Source organism: Aquarana catesbeiana, linkage group LG05 (genome assembly GCF_042186555.1).
Source record: "Aquarana catesbeiana isolate 2022-GZ linkage group LG05, ASM4218655v1, whole genome shotgun sequence".
In the NCBI taxonomy this organism is placed as follows: Eukaryota; Metazoa; Chordata; class Amphibia; order Anura; family Ranidae; genus Aquarana; species Aquarana catesbeiana.
The window spans coordinates 6,715,696-6,738,015 of record NC_133328.1 but is presented as its reverse complement, the minus strand read 5'-3'; the positions used below and the strand labels follow the sequence as shown (position 1 = coordinate 6,738,015).

The 22,320-nt window shown below is 45.7% G+C and overlaps 1 protein-coding gene across 2 annotated transcripts; it reads left to right on the top strand.

Annotated features, from left to right (window-relative positions):
* Positions 1-367: 367 nt before the first annotated feature.
* LOC141144056 (uncharacterized) lies at positions 368-20,862 on the top strand. Of its 2 annotated transcripts, XM_073629411.1 has the most exons (3): positions 368-515; positions 13,861-13,980; positions 18,811-20,862. In XM_073629411.1, exons 1-3 carry the CDS (start codon positions 464-466, stop codon positions 20,487-20,489), a joined length of 1,851 nt encoding a protein of 616 aa, XP_073485512.1. In that variant the 5' UTR covers positions 368-463; the 3' UTR covers positions 20,490-20,862. The 2 variants fall into 2 exon arrangements, with proteins under 2 accessions (XP_073485512.1, XP_073485513.1); XM_073629412.1 differs by lacking the exon at positions 13,861-13,980 and having other exon boundaries at positions 371-515.
* The last annotated feature ends 1,458 nt before the right edge of the window (positions 20,863-22,320 follow it).

The window sequence follows — 22,320 nt, the reverse complement described above, 5'->3', positions numbered from 1 at the left end:
ATCAGCAAGAAAAATGGGCAGAATGTACTAACCAGGGTTCAGGGGGTTCACTGAATATTCCCCAGACCCTCAACGAACTGACCCCGGGCAGATTCACCCATCTCACAAGTCATTGGCTCAGATTTCTGGTTTCCACCAACACACGTGCCCAGGATCACGTTGCCATGCCACCTCCGGATGGCAGGCGTTGTGGCGCGTGGGCAAGGGAGAGGCTGTCAGAACGAGAGTCGCCCTGAAGAGTTTATCTTTCAGAGAAGAAGGAACACCTTGATTGTTCCTATTGTGTGTGATGATAATACGGCTATTAATAGAATAATAAAGGGGCCACTCCTCTAACGAGGACTCATTTATGAAACGTTTTATGAAACCCATAAAACGTGCTCACCGGGATCCTTCTATATAAATGAGGTGGTGCCCGTCTATAGGATTGTAGTCCTCTCCGCTCACACTTCAGAAGACGAGGATGAGAAGGTTCGGCCCCTGCCTGGCCCTTCTGGCCATCTCACTGGATCTGGGTAAGAGTCCTCAGGACTTTCTTTCTTTGCCGTATGGTAGATAGAAACCCAATCGTTCAATTATCATGGAGGCTCTAACATGCTAAGGGCATTTCACAAATCATTTTTAATCATATTTTAAAAATCAGCAGCTTTCATTACAGCAATCCCTGGTGACCCCGTCCTTGTTGAGGGACCTCCTGTGATCGGGTGACAACGCTCTGTCCCTGTCACCCAGTTGTGTTCAGGTGTTGTCACCCTACAGACTACAAGGGGCCAAACACAGGCAAAGTCTTCTGAAGAGAACTGATGGGGATTATTTCACTTTGCTGTAAGGCGATGGTTCTAAGCAATGCAAAATACGAATTCTTGTTGTGTTCTTTTCAAAAACTCTGATTTCATTCACACCTGAGCTTCGTGTTTTTGTACCTTTTTTTTTAGGCTTCTTTTAAGCATTTGTGTACAGCGATTTTAACGATTTTTAATTAGTCAATAGAGAAAAATATCATCTGTTTCATCATTTTTTGCTATGTTTTTTCAGCTTTTTCATCCTCTTTTATTATTTATCTTTTTTTTTAAAGGGTTTAAAGGTTAGGGTAGAGATTAATTAATAAATTTATTATTATTTAGTTACTTGTTATTTATTTTGTTAGGTTAGGGATTAATATTAGGGTTTAGGATTAGGGGTTAATATTAGGGTTAGGGGTTAATAATAGGGTTAGGGTTTAGGATTAGGGTTAATATTAGTGTTATGGTTTAGAATTAGGGTTAGGGGTTAATATTAGGGTTAGGGTTTAGAGTTAGGGTTACGGGTTAATATTAGGATTAGGGGTTAATATTAGGGTTAGGGTTTAGAATTAGGGTTAGGGGTTAATATTAGGGGTTAATATTAGGGTTAAGGTTTAGGGTTAGGGATTAATATTAGGGTTAGGGTTTAGAATTAGGGTTAGGGGTTAATATTAGGGTTAGGGTTAAGGTTTAGGATTAGGGTTAATATTAGTGTTATGGTTTAGAATTAGGGTTAGGGGTTAATATTAGGGTTAAGGTTTAGGATTAGGGTTAGGGTTTAGCATTAGGGGCTAATTTTAGGGTTAGGGATTACTATTAGGGTTAGGGGCTAATATTAGGGTTAGGGTTTAGGATTAGGGTTAATATTAGGGTTAGGGTTTAGAATCTGATTTAGGGGATAATATTAGGGTTAAGGTTTAGGGTTAGGGGTTAATATTAGCGTTAGGGTTTAGAATTAGGGTTAGGGTTTAGCATTAGGGGCTAATATTAGGGTTAGGGTTTAGAATTAGGGTTACGGGATAATATTAGGGTTAGGGTTTAGGATTAGGGTTAATATTAGGGTTAGGGTTTAGAATCTGATTTAGGGGATAATATTAGGGTTAAGGTTTAGGGTTAGGGGTTAATATTAGGGTTAGGGTTTAGAATTAGGGTTAGGGGATAATATTAGGGTTATGGTTTAGAATTAGGGTTAGGGGTTAATTTTAGTGTTATGGTTTGGAATTAGGGTTAGGGGTTAATATTAGGGTTAAGGTTTAGGGTTAGGGGTTAATATTAGGGTTAGGGTTTAGAATTAGGGTTAGGGGTTAATATTAGGGTTAGGGTTTAGGGTTTAGAGTTAGGGTTAGGGGCTAATATTAGGATTAGGGATTACTATTAGGGTTAGGGTTTAGGATTAGGGGTTGATATTAGGGTTAGGGTTTAGAATTAGGGTTAGGGGTTAATGTTAGGGTTTAGAATTAGGGTTAGGGGTTAATATTAGGGTTAGGGTTTAGAATTAGGGTTAGGGGTTAATATTAGGGTTATGGTTTAGAATTAGGGTTAGGGGTTATTAGGGTTAGGGATTAATATTAGGGTTAAGGTCTAGGATTAGGGTTAGGGGTTAATATTAGAGTTAGGGTTTAGAATTAGGGTTAGGGGATAATGTTAGGGTTAAGGTTTAGGGTTATGGGGTTAATATTAGGGTTATGGTTTAGAATTAGGGTTAGTGGATAATATTAGGGTTAGGATTTAGGATTAGGGTTAAGGTTTAGGATTAGGGTTAGGGGTTAATATTAGGGTTAGGGTTTAGGATTAGGGTTAGGGGTTAATATTAGGGTTAGGGTTTAGGATTAGGGTTAATATTAGGGTTAGGGTTTAGAATTAGGGTTACGAGATAATATTAGGGTTAAGGTTTAGGGTTAGGGATTAATATTAGGGTTATGGTTTAGAATTAGGGTTAGGGGTTATAAGGGTTAGGGTTTAGAATTAGGGTTAGGGATTAATATTAGGGTTAGGGTTTAGGATTAGGGGTTAATATTAGGGTTAGGGTTTAGAATTAGGGTTAGGGGATAATATTAGGGTTAGGGTTTAGGGTTAAGGTTTAGGATTAGGGTTAGGGGATAATATTAGGGTTAGGGTTTAGGATTAGGGGTTAATTTTAGTGTTATGGTTTGGAATTAGGGTTAGGGGTTAATATTAGGGTTAAGGTTTAGAATTAGGGTTAGGGGTTAATCTTAGGGTTATGGTTTAGGATTAGGGTTAGGAGTTAATATTAGGGTTAGGGGTTAATATTAGGGTTATGGTTTAGGATTAGGGTTAGGAGTTAATATTAGGGTTAAGGTTTAGAATTTGTGTTTTTATTTATTTTATAATTTATTCATTTATTTCATCATTGCATTTTAGCAGAAAACGCTCAAAAATGTATGACAAAATGCACTGAGGCCGCACTCACACATGGGCATTTTAAATGGCGGGCAGAATAGCCACGATTCTGCCCACAATTTCAAAACGCCCAGATGCGAATGACAAATCACACAATTCAGATAAATCACGCTGCAATCATGGCAAACCGCATCGTGTGAAGCGTGTCACCTGAAAAAAGTTCAGGGGCTTCTTTCCGGCGACATGCTTCACGCGATGTGCTTTGCTGCTATTTATCGCTTGACAATCCTTCCAGAACCGCACCGCATTTTGAGGTGCTATTCAAATGAATTGGCTACTAAAATGTGTTTTGTGCGATTTATTATTCACACATGGCCGTTTTGAAATTGTGGGGGCAGAATCATGGTTATTCTGCCCGTGATTCAAAACGCCCATGTGTGAATGCAGCCTACAACGCTCAAAACCGATTGAGTCAAACGTTTCCGTGCATGAATATAGAAAAAAATGCTTCAGAAACGCACCAATCTGCTCGATTCGAGATGAAAAAAAAGCTCCAGAACTCTAGAGCCGCTCCTCCTCTGTGGCTATGAGCTGTCCTGGGTACTGTCCGCTCCTCCTCTGTGGCTTCTCTCCATTGGCTATAAGCTGTCCTGAGTACCGTCTGAGATGGCGAAGGTATTGAATTTATTCTTCTCCTCAGTCTTCACGAGTGAATCGGGAGCTTCAGTAACCAAAACTGCAGTGTTTATCCTCAGGACACAACACAGGAAGCACCTCCATGGTTAACAGAGGACAGAATTAAAATTAGACTTGAGAAACTTAACATTAATAAATCCCCGGGACCAGATGGCTTGCATCCGAGGGTACTTAGAGAACTCAGTCAAGTAATTGCCAGACTGTTGTTCCTAATTTTTACTGACAGTCTACTGACTGGAATGGTACCAGCTGATTGGAGAAAAGCCAATGTAGCACCAATATTTAAAAAGGGCCCAAAATACATCCCTGGGAATTTGCAGACCAGTTAGCCTAACATCAATAGTATGCAAGCTCTTGGAGGGGATGATAAGGGCCTATATACAAGATTTTAGTAATGAGAACGGTATCATTAGCAGTAATCAGCATGGATTCATGAAGAATCGTTCTTGCCAAATCAATCTATTAACCTTCTATGAGGAGGTGAGTTGCCATCTAGATAAAGGAAGGCCCGTAGACGTGGTGTATCTATATTGTGCAAAGGCATTTGATACAATTCCCCATAAACGTTTACTATACAAGCTAAGGTCTGTCGGCATGGACCATAGGGTGAGTACAAGGATTGAAAACTGGCTACAAGGGCGTGTTCAGAGGGTGGTGATAAATGGGGAGTACTCAGAATGGTCAGGGGTGGGTAGTGGGGTTCCCCAGGGTTCTGTGCTGGGACCAATCCTGTTTAGTTTGTACATAAACGACCTGGAGGATGGGATAAACAGTTCATTCTCTGTATCTGCGGATGATACTAAGCTAAGCAGGGCAATAACTTCTCCGCAGGATGTGGAAATCTTTCAAAAAAATCTGAACAAATTAATGGGGTGGGCAACTACATGGCAAATGAGGTTTAATGTGGAAAAATGTAAAATAATGAATTTGGGTGGCAAAAATTATGAATGCAATCTATACACTGGGGGGGAGAACCTCTGGGGGAATCTAGGATGGAGAGATAAAACAATAATTCTCCTGCTCTACAAGACTCTGGTCCGGCCTCACCTGGAGTATGCCATCCAGTTCTGGGCACCAGTCCTCAGAAAGGATGTACTGGAAATGGAGCGACTACAAAGAAGGGCAACAAAGCTAATAAAGGGTCTGGAGGATATTAGTTATGAGTAGGGATGAGCCGAACACCCCGAACATGCGAACAGGCAAAAAATTTGGCAGAACACACGAACACCATTAAAGTCTATGGGACACGAACATGAATAATCAAAAGTGATCATTTTAAAGGCTTATATGCAAGTTATTGTCATAAAAAGTGTTTGGGGACCCGGGTCCTGCCCCAGGGGACATGGATCAATGCAAAACATTTTTTTTTAAATGGCCACTTTTTCGGGAGCAGTGATTTTAATAATGCTTAAAGTGAAACAATAAAAATGAAATATTCCTTTAAATATCGTGCCTGGGGGGTGTCTATATTATGCTTGTAAAGTGTTGCAGTTTTCCCATGTTTAGAACAATACAACAGCAAAATGATATTTCTAAAGGAAAAATTGTCATTTAAAACTGATCGCGGCTGTAATGAATTGTCGGGTCTCGGCAATATAGATAAAACTCATTGAAAAAAAGGGCATGGGATCCCTCCCCAGTCCATTACCAGGCTCTTTGGGTCTGGTATGAATATTAAGGGGAACCCCAAACCAAAATTTAAAAAAAATTGCATGGGGGTCCCCCTAAAATCTATATCAGGCCCTTCGGGTCTGATATGGAAATTAAGGGGAACCCTACGCCAATTTTTTTTTAAATGGTGTAGGGCCCCCCCCCCCAAAATCCATACCAGACCCTTCAGGTCTGGTATGGATTTTAAGGGGAACCCTGCGCCAAAATTTAAAAAAATGGCATAGTGGTCCTCCCAAAATACATACCAGACCCTTATCCGAGCACGCAACCTGGCAGGCTGCAGGAAAAGAGGGGGGATGAGAAAGCGCCCCCCCCCCCTCCTGAACCGTACCAGGCCACATGCCCTCAACATGGGGAGGGTGCTTTGGGGTAGCCCCCCCAAAGCACCTTGTCCCCATGTTGATGAGGACAGGGGCCTCATCCCCACAACCCTTGCCCGGTGATTGTGGGGGTCTGCGGGCGGGGGGGCTTATCGGAATCTGGAAGCCCCCTTTAACAAGGGGACCCCCAGATCCCGGCCCCCCCCCTGTGTGAAATGGTAACGGGGTACAAATGTATCCCTACCATTTCACAAAAAAGTGTCAAAATGTTAAAAACAAGACACGGCTTGGGACAAGTCCTTTATTAAAAAATAAAAAAAATAAAATGTCCCACGATGTCCATTCATCTTCTATCTCGCCCCCCAACAGACCGAAAAAGAAAAAAAAATCCGCAACCGATCCGCCTCCATGGGTCCCGGGTACTGTCCACTCCTCCTCTGTGGCTCCTCTCCAATGTCTATGTGCAGGAGTCTATGTGCTGTCATCTGCACTGTCCAAACCTCAGGTATAGAGTAATAGTGTGCAAGAGTACTAACAATTATGACATCATATAAATATATTATGTTTATCGAGAACCTGGAAGTAAGCAGTAAGTGCCGGGCAATGAGCAGGGAAAGTCCTTTGGCCTAAACCCAAGTCTGGACCTAACTCAAGCCCATCTCTACTCATCACAACTTCCCAATTGTAAACTGACAGAGGTATTAATACGTCTCCAATCTATCCAAACATTAATAAAAGTGGGTTTGGCGGGAGTTCCTTTTTTTTAATAACTTCCTATAATTATATGTATACATTTCTGAACACAGCTACTTCCCAACACTAATAAACCGATCACATGTGCTATAAATGAGGTGTCCTCATATGCCCCAAACACCGAGGATTCAGAGGCATTGGGCCCCATTGGGGAGGTGGGGGGGGGGGGGATGTTGAGGCAATTTAAACATAGAGAACAAAAATCCAAAACTATTATTAAAGCTTCTGTGTCTACAGCATAGTCTTCAAAGTCTATACAGCTGGCATATCCTCCTATAGGGTGGCTGTGCTGCAATACAGGGTTCCTGGACCCACCATGAGCCCTGCCACACATGTGAGGTATTGTCCCTGAGCCCTGCCACACATGTGAGGTATTGTCCCTGAGCCCTGCCACACATGTGAGGTATTGTCCCTGAGCCCTGCCACACATGTGAGGTATTGTCCCTGAGCCCTGCCACACATGTGAGGTATTGTCTTGGCAGGAGGATGCAGGAGGCCCCTTAATGTAGACAGGGTGGGCACCCATGTGTAGTTTTGGCACTTAGTCCTGATGCAGGAGGCTGTGTGCGCAGAGACAAAATGGGAGGTAAGATCACATGGCTCTGCAGTGAGTGCTCCCAAATCCAAAATATTGGGGGAAGCCGCACTATGTGATCAGGAGGTGGGGGGCATTGAGGGGCACAGATTGTCTTTGAAAGCTCAAGTACTCTAAATGATGTACTGGGAAATGTTTCTCTGGTTGGGCAGAATGAAGTCATGCAAGAACCCTGGAGGGTTTAATGCTACTTTAACCAGTTAAGAAGATAATAAGGAGGACATACCATCTATCCAATCAGACAGGGCCTTGCACGACACAGTAGATGGCAGATCTAAAGGAGCTTGTACATTCAGATTGTATAGTGTATAGTGAGCTTTACAGACTTCCAGGAACTAGGCTGTTATGTGATCACTCAGCTCCTGCACACTTTGCCAAAACAATCAATGCAAGATGAAGGTACAAAACAATTGCTAGGTGTGTATAGAGGGAGAATGGTGCTCACTGACATTGCCTGCATTGGAGAAGAATGAAACTACAGAGGTGGGCGGGAGCAATCTCCTGGAAGGGGAGGGCAGGTGCAGGGTGTGTCCTATTAAAGCACCTGTGTCTACAGCACAGTCCTCAAAGTCTATGCCGCTGGCATATCCTCCTATAGAGTGGCTCTGCTGCAAAACAGTGTCTTCCTGGACCCACCCTAAGCCCTGCCACTCATGTGAGGTATTGTCTTGGCATGAGGATGCAGGAAGACCCCTTGATGTAGACAGGGTGGGCACCCATGTGCAGTATTGGCACTCAGTCCTGATGCAGGAGGCTTGTGTGCAATCTCCTGGAGGGGGAGGGCGGGTGCAAGGCGTGCGTTAATGAGGTCAGTTGCTGAAATACTTGCTTATGTTCACTAACAGTTTTCAGGACGGGACCAGGACGGGTATCAGGAAGTCATGGGGGAGTTTTCTATACGAGACACTGGGGGCTGAGGTAGTGTCTGCCCTAGAATATAGAGAAAGCATTTTCTTTTCTGCAACAGAAGTACATTAATGGTCAAATTGTACATAAGGAAAATGGAATTTAAAACGTGAACTTAGCCTATAAGAAACACACTGGTAATGGGGGGGGGGGTAAATCATGGGGCATGGTAAAAGTACACTGGATACATGAACCACACAGGTCATACACAGAGGGAGGAGGAGGTAAAGTTTAATGTACAGGTCACATGCAGAGAGAGGATGGAGATGACGGGGTCATTGTACAGATTTGCATGGATAAGGATAAGGGATGTGAGTGGTTAGCATACAGGTCACTGCAAAGAAAAGCAGAGGCTGAGATATAGGGAAGAGGTAGGTGAAAGGGTTAAAAATGATCACACAACTTTGGGATCCACTGAATGGTTCATTCCTTCATTATTTCCTCCATCTTCTATTGGAAGAAGAGGCGGGTTCTGCAATGTAGACACCACAGTGATTACAGTTGTAATATCTGTGATCAGTCATCCCAGCACTCAGATGGTACAGAGCCGTTCGGATCAGCTCTGTACACTGTGTCTGTAACCAGAGCCATCTGATGATACCTCACTGCCCTTGAAAGCAGGTCCAACCAGACATGGGTATATTACGACCTACTTGGGAACTGAAGTTAGGCCTTCCAATCCTGTTCCTCTTGTCAATGTGAACCCCCATTTCTGGATGGAGCACATAAGCGTACAGTCTTGTAACACATTTACCCCAGCCAAGCCAGGTTTCAATTTAGAATAGGCAAACATTAGGGAAGACACCAGTCCTGCCGCTTTTTAATGCTTTACTTAACGACATAACAGTGGCATTTACAAGATCGGTATATTGGTTCCACGGCATCTTTGCCCCGTGCTTATGTTCCCATTTAAGGTAGCAGGACCCTATCAGGCATTCCCCTGTCAGGGAAAACGACTGGCAGAGCTTCATGGCTTTAGGACAGACCCCAACAACCCCCAAGGGGGCTTACAGAACTCATTGTCTGCTCTTGCTCTAGTCTCCAACTCACGCCACTCAAAGAACCCCTGATACAACATATACACTATATTGTCAAAAGTATTGGGACACCTGCATTTACACGCACGTGAACTTTAATGGCATCCCCAGTCTCAGTCCGTAGGATTCAATATTGAGTTGGCCCACCCTTTGCAGCTATAACAGCTTCAACTCTTCTGGGAACGCTGTCCACAAGGTTTAGGAGTGTGTCTATGGGAATGTTTGACCATTCTTCCAGAAGCACATTTGTGAGGTCAGGCACTGATGTTGGATGAGAAGGCCTGGCTCGGAGTCTCCGCTCTAATTCATTCCAAAGATGTTCTATCGGGTTGAGGTCAGGACTCTGTGCAGGCCAGTCAAGTTCCTCATCCCCAAACTTGCCCATCCATGTCTTTATGAACCTTACTTTGTGCACTGGTGCGCAGTCATTTTGGAACAGGAAGGGGCCGTCCCCAAACTGTTCCCACAAAGTTGGGAGCATGAAATTGTCCAAAATATCTTGGTATGCTGACACCTTAAGAGTTCCCTTTACTAGAAGTAAGGGGCCAAGCCCAACCCCGGAAAAACAACCCCCCACCATAATCCCCCCTCCACCAAATGATTTGGACCAGTGCACAAAGAAAGGTCCATAAAGACACGAATGAGCGAGTTTGGGGTGGAGGAACTTGACTGGCCTGCACAGAGTCCTGTCCTCAACCCGATAGAACACCTTTGGGATGAATTAGAGCGGAGACTGTAAGCCAGGCCTTCTTGTCCAACATTAGTGCCTGACCTCACAAATACGCTTCTGGAAGAAGGTCAAACATTCCCATGGACACACTCCTAAACCTTGTGGACAGCCTTCCCAGAAGAGGTGAAGCTGTTATAACTGCAAAGGGTGGGCCAAAATAATATTGAACCCTCCGGACTAAGACTGGGATGCCATTAAAGTTCATGTGCGTGTAAAGGCAGGCGTCCCAATACTTTTGGTAATATAGTGTATATATATATATATATACTGTGTACAGTATATCCTAGGAAGAGGTGCCACCTAGCGGCTTCCACCTTCTTACACACTTCCTGCCTAAGGGTGATTTCTGCAGTTCCATTTGTAAACAGCACTACAGAAAAGGGGGGCTCATCAAAGTGCACAACAGTATATAAATGGTTAAAGAAGTTTGTATTTGTGAAATGGTGTGTAACTATGAAGTCATCATATAAAATATGGTGATGGACATTATTGCTTCTACAACTCTTTTTACTGACTGATACATCACCTCTTCCAGCACTTGCTTGCTGTGGCAGTAGGAGGACTTAGAGTTTACACCAAGGTCCTGAGAGATCTGAGATGGTGGGAAAGGCTGGGGAGCTCCTGAGGACAGGGCGGTCAGCTGGAAAATTAATGGTAAAAGTTTAGCCCTGGTTGTTTTTTCGCACCTCCATATTCATTGCGGTTTGCAACTTAGTTTAACAGAAGTCTAATTCCCTTCACTGATGCACCTCCTCCCCTGAGAACTTCTGTCCTCAGCTCCAGTCCCTAGTAATCTAGTGACTATGCTGACACTTTCTCTTCTGTCTTTGATGTAGACATACTTTATGTTAAGTGCATTGACAGGAGGGAGGTCACTGGGGAACCCATCAAAATTTTGCTATGGGTCTCCATGACCTGATGAAGAGCCCATAAGTCATCTTCTCCCGATTCCATAAGTCATCTTCTCCTGATCCCATAAATCATCTTCTCCCAATCCCATAAGTCATCTTCTGCCAATCCCATAAGTCATCTTCTCTCGATCCCATAAGTCATCTTCTCCCGATCCCATAAGTCATCTTCTTCCGATCCCATAAGTCATCTTCTCCCGATCCCATAAGTCATCTTCTCCCAATCCCATAAGTCATCTTCTCCCGATTCCATAAGTCATCTTCTCCCGATTCCATGTCATCTTCTCCCGATTCCATAAGTCATCTTCTCCCGATCCCATAAATCATCTTCTCCCAATCCCATAAGTCATCTTTTCCCAATCCCATAAGTCATCTTCTCTCGATCCCATAAGTCATCTTCTCCCGATCCCATAAGTCATCTTCTTCCGATCCCATAAGTCATCTTCTCCCGATCCCATAAGTCATCTTCTCCCGATCCCATAAGTCATCTTCTCCCAATCCCATAAGTCATCTTCTCCCGATTCCATAAGTCATCTTCTCCCGATTCCATGTCATCTTCTCCCGATTCCATAAGTCATCTTCTTCTGATCCCATAAGTCATCTTCTCTTGATCCCATAAGTCATCTTCTCCCGATCCCATAAGTCATCTTCTCCCAATCCCATAAGTCATCTTCTCCCCGAGAGATCCTTGTCTTCCTGGGTGAAGTGATCCAGCTTGGTGGAGCTTGCGGTGTCAGGTAGCAGATAGACTGGTTCGTCCTGGCACACGGCCCGGCACACCATGGCAGACGTCTCTATATAAGAGAGCAATCTGGTGTGTGACGGGGAGAGGAAGGAAGATAATTGTACCTATAATTATACCTGCTGCATAGAGTAGCTGCTTGAAAGATAAAGTGAATATTAACCGTGTTATCGGGCTTCTGGAGCCATCAAACTAATTACCCCTCTACAGTGCCGGCCAAGATTCTCCAGCAGTCAAAGACGAAAGGCTTAAAGTGGCACCAAAGGCAACATAAAATACGTACCTGTGCATGGATGGTGACCTCATACACTTCATCCTCCCGATCCAATTCTACGCCCACCCCTCTTTACACCCGGAGCACACTCTCCTGCTGGGCCCTGCACATTCCTTGGTTCCAAGCTAAGGCTCCAAGGTTAGTCCGTACATCTGAGGTCCACCAGACATGGGGGCCACCTGGAGCGTGACACAATATGAGGGGGGATAAACCCACCACCAGGAGGGGGAACCTCCTTCCAGCTAGACACCACCAACTCCTAGGTAGATCAGGTTTGCACTTTTACTTTAGGACACATTTCCCTGGTATTGGCCGAGCATTCTGAACTACTTTGGTAACACCATTTGACTTTCTTAGCTCAGCTGATTGTAGTTGCTCTGTCCTATTAATATGTATTTTTTAGTAGCTCAAATGATAGATTAGGTGACACTATAATATCCGACACCTATTTAATTGGAAATACCAGCAGCAGGATGATTGGGATTATGTATATGATCTTATCTTCACTAGAGCTTTAAGAAAATTGGTGGTCCTTAGAAATCCCCTGAAGAAGCCAATGTTGGGGAAACATGTTGGGATATAACATCAAGTATTGATCACCTTATATAGTTGGACACCAGTGGCCATTAATGTGATATGTATCATACTCTGATTTTTTTACTGAACCCAATAATTGTTGTTATTTTATGAATTAACCTACTATTTTTATATAAAATCTATTCCTTATAATTGTGGGCACCGCTATAATCCCAATCATCCTGTTACTGTTATGTATTTTTTAGTGTTCTATTGAACTGCATCCGGTTATTAGAGTTCTGTAGTATGGTGACATCTAGTGGTGGTATTGGGCCACTACAACTTGTTTACTTATGTGATTTGGTATCTCCTTCTGCCTCCCCCTCCCTCCCCTTCCTGTTTAGTGCTAGTTAATTCAGTCCTAGCTAGACTAGGACTGAATTAACTAGCACTATGTTACTATGAAGAGACGGGGCTCAGGAAGGTCCATGCTTACTCAAACAACAATTGAAATTGTGGCGTAAACAAATGCTAATGCACCATCCTCCACATAAGTTAGCCTCTACTACCCCCCCCCCCCCCCCCGAAAAATGTGAAGATACGCTTGTGTAGCATTGGTAGTTCATAAGGAATTCCTAAAAATCCCATAGGAAGGGCGTTGTACTTCAATAGGAAGTTCCACCTCAAACAGGAACAAATCTCAGAAATTACGAAAAAAGAAACACAGGGGGGGGGGCAGCTAAGTGCAGCATAAATGGGTTTATTCATGATTAAAAAGGGAAGGCAATACGCCCCCCCCCCTTCTGTTTAACCCTCAATAGGCTGAACCACCATGCCGAAACTGAGCAGTTTGCATTGGGCAGTGATATTGATCGCCAAACGTGACAGGGTTTTTAATTTTTTTTTTGATGAGTGATCAATTAATTGGTTAATTGATTGATTGGTACATTGGATATTTAAAAAAAAAGAGAGAGTCTCTTCTTCAACAAGGCTTCCCAATCCAGAGGCAGTTTTATCCTAATGGGCTGGAATTATATTTATAAAGTAGGCTCCCGGAGGGGGGACATCTTATTAAAAACCCATAATGACCCGGTGCAAAGTGGCTGCAGGAGATCAGCAGCACGAAGGCATAACAAAAGATGAAAATAAGGCGGGAATAAGTATTTTATTAAAATAAATAAATAAATGCAGTTAATTATGATACAAAATACATATAGTAAACTAGGGGGTCCATTTATAAAACATTCACTGTGTCATCCGCACAGCCGTCACAGATCTACACTGTAATTTGTACAATAGGTTTATTTCCTGGGATAACCAGCTCCATCTAGTGGCCATAATGCGGTATTTTCCTGTAAATACCTCAATTAGGAAAAATACAGCATTATTGCCACTGGATGGCGCTGACAATCCCAGCATGTAAACCTAAATTACGGTGATGATTCGTGACGGCTGTGCGAATGATTGACACGATGGCACGGCAAATGTTTTTATAAATAGACCGTTATAAGTCACCGACTTTAATGTGACCTCAACTGACTGATGTGCTTTCCTTCGATCTCTGCACAGCAAGCTCCATTCAATGTTATGTCTGCCAAGATCAAACCGAGAAGTCGAACTGCTGGGGGGTAAAGAACTGTCTGCCGGGACAAAACGCCTGTTATAGCACCAGGTACCAACGAGAGTCTGGTGAGTGTACGATCAGTGCGCACCAGTATGCGATCACATACTGTAAGACTGTATGTCTGCGGACCAGGGCCAGCACAAGGGGTGGTGGGGGGGGGGAGGGGCGGCTTCCCTGAGCACTATGGTACAATGTGAGGTGGGGGGCACCACAAGGAGATTGGGGGGGGTTGTTTTGGAAGGGGGAATTTGGGGAGTATTGTTCTAGGAGGGGAAATTGGGAGGGGGGTTGCTAAGAGTGGTGATCTAGGGGGATTTGTATTGGGAGGGGGGATGGGGGGAAGATTTGTGCTGGGAGGGAGGTATTTTAAGGTGGGAAGGAGAAGATGTGTACTAAGAGGGGAAATTTTAGGGGTAGAGGATTTGAGCTGGGGGGATTGGGGGGCAAAGATTTGTGCTGAGGGGGGGGTTTAGCAGGGGGGGCAGATTTGTACTGGGAGGAGGGGGAATTTTATTTGTAGGGGTAAGAATGCAGATTCGTTCTCAGTAATTTTGTGGGGGCAATTTTGCTGACACATATTATTGGGGGGGGGTGCAGTGTGGCATGTTTGCCCTGGGCTCTAGAAGACCTTGTCACTGCACTGCTGTGGACTGCAGGTCAGAGCCGGTACTGCAACTTTTTTATACCAATATAATGCTGTGCTATATAAAATGTAATCATACAGTGGCCGTACTAAATCATAATATTTCTGGCTGCAGTTAAATAGTGGTGGTGAGATATTCTATTCCTATATAAAAAATTCTAGTGAACATAATAATGCAATCTTATATGATTATAAGTTGCGATCCTGAACAATTAAAAATTGCAATCCTATGCGATCGTCCCAATGACAACCTTTGTAGCATACACTATATATATATATATATATATATATATATATATATATATATATATATATACACACACACATTTTTTATATAGGAATAGAATATCTCACCACCACTATTTAACTGCAGCCAGTAATATTATGATTTAGTACGGTCACCATATGATTACATTTGGATAGCGCAGCATTATATTGGTATAAAACTTTTTGGCACGAGCATATGGGACGTGATCAATGCTAGCAGCTCTCCTTTAATCATCTCTAATTATCATTTGGATTTTCACATCGTAGCTCGCAAGATTCTGTTTGTTTTTTTGGTACTGCAACTGATAGTCTTTATTTTATATAAACACCCAATCACAATGGAGGTCAGCCTGGAGGGACCCCTATGGGACTTGTTTATACAGCAGGTGTGCTTGCATCAGGACTGAGGGGCTCTTGAGAGGAGTACTGAGGCAGGGGGGCGCTGTGATGTTTTCAGGAAGCTATGTACAGGCCCCTCCCACCAGCCATGATCTGCCTGCATTGCATAGAGAAGCATGTAAAATAAGGCATGTCATGACCATGGAAAGGTTTTATATAAAACTGTCATGCATGAGGATAGCCAGAGGCGGTTCTTTAGGCAAAGCAGGCGGCGTCGAGGCCCCGGGGAGGGCGAGGCCTTAGGCGACCGCCTACTTTGCCTAATTAGAGAGCCGCCTCTGTTTGGGTTATGTAGCCACACCTACTCTTTGCCAGGGCACGCCGCACGCACTACATCATCCTTTCTCCAGGCTGTCCCTCGTTATGAAAGTCTAAAGCTGGGAGGTGTGCTATATTGTCCCAATAAGAGGTTGTCACCAGGACAGGAAGTGATGGGATTTCTCTAGGATGGGGACAGAGGCAGCAACAAAAGCAAATGCATTTGATGGAATGGGTCTGTCAGGTTTGTTTTGCTCTCTGTGTCTTCCAGTCCTGTCTGTCTGTGACATCCACACTTTCACATTTCCTGGCCTGGTGTCACCACAACAGGAAGTGTGGTGGGAGGGGGTCTCCCCAGGGAGGGCAACGATGTAGAAGTTACTGGATTAGAAATTGATCAGTCCATACTTACTTTTGTCTCCATCATTACCTCCCACTGTGGTTGGTTACTAAGGTACCAGGACAGTGTCATTGGTTGCTAGGACGCAGGACGGCCATTTGCATTTTACAGGCCATGCGGCAGGGGCCTCCTAGCAACAGAGGACACTGTGTGGCATCCATCAACAGATTCTGCTAGGATGCAGACGGCATAGAGCCATTGGTTCTTATGGTGTAGGTGGCTGCCTGCACCATAGCAACCAAGGCCACTGTGCAGCAGGTGCTGCTTGCATCCTAGCAACAACAGGTGCTGTGTGGCAGGGGCTGCCTGCATTCTAACATCTAAGTCATTGGTTGCTAGGACACTGGCAGCGCCATTTGTTGTTATGGTGCAGGCACAGGGTTCAGCAACCTTTTTCCACTTAAGGGTCGGATTCCATGTATGTGAATGCATGGAGGGCCGTATTCACCTGCTAATAAATGAGGATAATAATAATCCTAACATAGTAATAATAACAGTACAGGTTTACCTCACTTTAAGGTGCTTCACTAATACAAAGCCAGTTCACCCTGAGGGAGCATGCGGCTGGGGGCTCAGATTTTACTGCCCCTCCCCCATCCTGGCACCCAAGGGGTGGCTGACGCAGGCCTGCTAACCAGCATGGTCTGGAGATGGGGTTCCTGTCCCCAGGGGAGAAGCGGTCTCTGTATCCAGGGAAGAAGGGGTCCCTGTTCCCAGGGGTGATGATGTCCGTGTCCCCAGGGGAGAAGGGGTCCTTGACCCCAGGGGTGATGGTGTCCCTGTCCTCAGGGGTGATGGTGTCCCTGTCCCCAGGGGAGAAGGGGTCCTGTCCCCAGGGGTCATGGTGTCCCTGTCCCCAGGGAAGAAGGGGTCCCTGTCCCTAGGGGTGATGGTGTCCCTGTCCCCAGGGGAGAAGGGGTCCGTGTCCCCAGGGGTGATGGTGTCCCTGTCCCCAGGGGAAAAGGGGTCCCTGTCCCCAGGGGAGAAGGGGTCCCTGTCCCCAGGGGTGATGGTGTCCCTGTTCCCAGGGGTGATGATGCCCCCGTCCCCAGGGGTGATGGTGTCCCTGTCCCCAGGGGAGAAGGGGTCCCTGTCCCCAGGGGTGATGGTGTCCCTGTCCCCAGGGGAGAAGGGGTCCCTGTCCCCAGGGGTGATGGTGTCCCTGTACCCAGGGGTGATGGTGTCCCTGTCCCCAGGGGAGAAGGGGTCCTTGACCCCAGGGGTGATGATACCCCCGTCCCCAGGGGTGATGGTGTCCCTGTCCCCAGGGGAGAAGGGGTCCCTGACCCTAGGGGAGAAGGGGTCCCTGTCCCCAGGGGAGAAGAGGGATCCCTGTCCCCAGGGGTGATGGTGTCCCTGTTCCCAGGGGTGATGATGCCCCCGTCCCCAGGGGTGATGGTGTCCCTGTCCCCAGTGGAGAAGGGGTCCCTGTCCCCAGGGGAGAAGGGGTCTTTGTCCCCAGGGGTGATGGTGTCCCTGTCCCCAGGATAGAAGGGGTCCCTGTCCCCAGGATAGAAGGGGTCCCTGTCCCCAGAAGAGAAGGGGTCCCTGTCCCCAGGGGTGATAGTGTCCTCTGTTCCCCTCCACCACACACACACACAGGTAGGTAGATAGAATTCTCCTACCTTACACAGGTGTACAGCGAGCAGAGCAGAGATCGATATCACAGGGCTGGATGGGGACGGGAACTGCTGGTTAACTTTTCACATTACAAAAAAAAAAACTTTTCACATTACCAGACTGGTGATTGTTTGCTAGGATCGTCCGGCAACCAATCACCTGCTGTGTAATGTAAAGTGTTAACTCCAGCGGTTCCCACCCCCATCCAGCCCTGTGATACCGCCGCTTGCCGCTGTCTGATAAAGAGGACAGCGGCGAACATGTCCGCGGGCCGGGTGCCCGTGAATTAATCATGGGCACTGATGAGCCGGAGTTCTAGCGGCGGTGGGCTGGATGCAGCCCGAGTGCAACGGGTTGCCGACCCCTGGTGTAGGCGGTTGTCTTTACCATAACAAACAATGACACTGTGCAGCAGGGGCTGCCTGCATCCTAACATCTAAGTCATTGGTTGCTAGGACACTGGTGGCTAGGCCAGGATGTTGTGCAACAGAGGATGCCTTCATCCTAGCAAAAGAGTCTTGCAGGAACACTGGTGCCCAGGCTACTCAATGTCAGGGGTTGCTAAGACACAGAGAACTTTGATCCTTGCCAGCAGATCTCTGGATTGTCCACTTCCTGTAGCACAGTGAAAGTCAGGAGTGTGCCACCAATAAGACAAAATGAAATGACCCCCTCAGGTGGCACTTGTTGGGGTCAGCACTGCGCTGGAGTCTCCATAACGTTCACTACATCCTCACTGTAGCTCAGTAACGTTGTCCTGTATGTCACAGGGCAGCATTACCAGTCTGGTTACCAAGATGCTGATGGTTGGGTTGTATAGCCCAGCTGCTTGTGTCCTAGCAACCCATGCTGCACAAGCCATACAGCATCTTTAGTTGCTAGGGCGCTGGCAGCTGGGCCACAGCTTCATTGGTTGTCATGCCAGCATCAAAGCAACCAAAGGAGAGGGGGCAAAAAAAGGGGGTAGCATGAGGGCGTTAAGGTTAGGGTGGTGGCAACCTAACGGGGTGGCAAAAATGAATTTAGGCACGCTCCTGGTGGCAGCACGGTTCGCTCGGCAGTGCAATCACATAAAGCGCGGTCACCATGTAGATGAGGTTGGATAAAATAGTTATGGAGCTTTAGAAGGGCTTTAAGAAGGACAGAAACTAATTAAGGACCAACTCAATTTAACACTTTTTAAAGCAATTACGGCAAATGTTTTTTTTCTCATGCATTATTCATTTGCATTATGTAAAGGTTTTTGAGATCTGCACTTTGTGTTCGTTGTGGCAGCTCAAATGTCATTTTCTCCTGCTTGTTTTGTAGATGGAAAGGATGTGTTTACAAGAGACTGCATCCAGAGCTGCCTAGAGAGCAACTCGCACGCCCAAGGCATGAAACATGTTACATTCTGCTGCGTCAACAACTTCTGCAACACTCTGGAAGAATTGCCAGCTTTGGCTGGCAATAATAGCAATGGCTTTGTCACTAGTTCGACCAGTGGTATGGCCGGCGGTTCAGCCAGTGGTCCGGCGGGAGGTTCAGCCAGTGGTCCGGCGGGAGGTTCAGCCAGCGGTCCGGCGGGAGGTTCAGCCAGTGGTCCGGCGGGAGGTTCAGCCAGTGGTCCAGCGGGAGGTTCAGCCAGTGGTCCGGCGGGAGGTTCAGCCAGTGGTCCGGCGGGCGGTTCAGCCAGTGGTCCGGCGGGAGGTTCAGCCAGTGGTCCGGCGGGCGGTTCAGCCAGTGGTTTGGCTGGTGGTTTAGCCAGCGGTTCAGCCGGCGGTTCAGCCAGCGGTTCACACAGCAGCTCTGTCGCCAACTCCACTACTCACTCAACTATCTACTCATCCACCAGTTCTTCTGGAAACTATTCCAGCAATTACTCCTCCAGCTCCAGCTCCAGTAATTCGGCAGCCAGCGGTACTGTTCTTGGCAATTCAGGCACTAACCTAATGAAAAATTCTTCTGCTAACCAAACCAGTCATACCACCACCAATACCAGCAATGTTTCCAACTCTGGTTCCTCTAACATTGTTCACAGCTCTGGCATATCTGGGTCCTCTGCTGGTTCCCCCAACGTAGTTTATAGCTCTGGCACATCTGGGTCCTCTGCTGGTTCCCCCAACATTGTCTATAGCTCTGGCACATCTGGATCCTCTGCAGGTTCCCCCAACGTTGTCTATAGCTCTGGCACATCTGGATCCTCTGCTGGTTCCTCCCATGTTGTTTATAACTCTGGCACATCTGGGTCCTCTGCTGGTTCCTCCAATATTAATCATAATTCTGGCACACCTGGGTCCTCCAATGTTGTTTATAACCCTGGCACATCTGGATTCTCTGCTGGTTCCTCCAATGTAAATTATAACTCTGGCACATCGGGGTCCTCTGGTTCCTCTAATGTTTACAACTCTGACACACCAAGCTCCTCTAAGGGTGGTTATAATTCTGGCACATTTGGATCCTCTCCTGGTTCCTCCAATGTCATATATAACGCTGGCAGACCTGGTTTCTATGGCTCCTCTAATGTTGGTTATAGACCTGGCACATTTGGGTCTTCTTCTGGTTCTTCCAATGTTGCTTATAACCCTGGCACATATGGGTCTTCTGCTGGTTCCTCCAATGTTGCTTATAACCCTGTCAAATCTGGGTCTTCTGCTGGTTCCTCCAATGTCATGTATAATTCTGGCCTATCTGGTTCCTCCAACATTGCTTATAACCCTGGCACATCTGGGTCCTCTGCTGGTTCCTCCAACGTCATGTATAATTCTGGCCCGTCTGGTTCCTCCAACATTGCTTATAACCCTGGCACATCTGGGTCCTCTGCTGGTTCCTCCAACGTTATGTATAATTCTGGCCCATCTGGTTCCTCGAATGTTGCTTATAACCCTGGCACATCTGGGTCCTCTTCCTCTGATGGCTCCAACCCGCATATGAGTGGCTCCTTCTACAATACTTTCTTAGCCAAGGTTCCTTCCAGTCACTCTGATATCAAGTCAACTAAATCATAAGCTCGGAAACTGGTCCGCAGTACAAAAATTGATCATAAACTGACAGGTCCAGTAAAACTTCGGACAACTTACTAATCCTGCTACCTACCTATTCAAGTTTTGGCTCAGTCGATGACCACTTAAAAACTATTGTATAGGGATATTGCCTGATAAACACCAGCAGCCATTGTGCTTTTGTTCCCCTGGTCCCATTACAAGGTTATGTTTATGCATTGAGTATTATTTGCAATGTCTTATTGAAATCAAGATGTAATGTACTCATGCCATGTGCCTCTCGGAATGTTTAAATGTCATGCATTATAACACAGAACACTGGATTACCCTTTTATTGTATAAAAAAATAAATAAAATATTTGTTAAAAAATAAGTAAAATATCTGTTGCTTACACCAAAGACCACAACTAAGTCTGATCCATTGTAAAGAGGACCTTCTAGAGCTTCTGTCACCTGGGACCCGGCTGAAGGCCACCATTGACGTACTCCTGATCGTTTCCACCATTGCTTCTGGAAGTCGGAACTTGGCAGCCTCCAGCACAGATGGAGTCTCACCAAAAGTCATCCAGGTTCTCTTTTAGTACTTTTTAACCTCCAAAGAGGAAACCTTGATAAAAAAAGGATCTTGGGGTGGTTGTAGATCTCAGACTTAGCAATAGCATGCAATGCAAAGCCACGGCTAACAAAGCCAGCAGACTACTCTCATGCAGTCTACTCTCATGCAGTAAGCCAGCAGACCACTCTCATGCAGACCACTCTCATGCAGACTACTCTCATGCAGTAAGCCAGCAGACTTCTCTCATGGAGTAAGCCAGCATACTACTCTCATGTAGTCTACTCTCATGCAGACTACTCTCATGCAGACTACTCTCATGCAGTAAGCCAGCAGACTACTCTAATGCAGACTACTCTCATGCAGTAAGCCAGCAGACTACTCTCATGCAGTAAGCCAGCAGACTACTCTCATGCAGACTACTCTCATGCAGTACGCCAGCATACTACTCTCATGCAGACTACTCTCATGCAGTAAGCCAGCAGACTACTCTCATGCAGACTACTCTCATGCAGTAAGCCAGCAGACTACTCTCATGCAGTAAGCCAGCAGACTACTCTCATGCAGACTACTCTCATGCAGACTACTCTCATACAGACTACTCTCATGCAGACTACTCTCATGCAGACTACTCTCATACAGACTACTCTCATGCAGACTACTCTCATGCAGTCTACTCTCATGCAGTCTACTCTCATGCAGACTACTCTCATGCAGACTACTCTCATGCAATCTACTCTCATGCAGTCTACTCTCATGCAGACTACTCTCATGCAGTCTACTCTCATGCAGACTACTCTCATGCAGTCTACTCTCATGCAGTCTACTCTCATGCAGACTACTCTCATGCAGTCTACTCTCATGCAGTCTACTCTCATGCAGTCTACTCTCATGCAGACTACTCTCATGCAGACTACTCTCATGCAGTCTACTCTCATGCAGTCTACTCTCATGCAGACTACTCTCATGCAGTCTACTCTCATGCAGACTACTCTCATGCAGTCTACTCTCATGCAGTCTACTCTCATGCAGACTACTCTCATGCAGACTACTCTCATGCAGTCTACTCTCATGCAGTCTACTCTCATGCAGACTACTCTCATGCAGACTACTCTCATACAGACTACTCTCATACAGACTACTCTCATACAGACTACTCTCATGCATTCCAGAGACAAATCAATCATTCTACCCCTTTACAAAGCACAGGTTCATCCTCACCTTGAATATGCCGTTCAATCTTGGTCACCAATCCTCCGGAAGGATGTTGAATTAGAAATATGT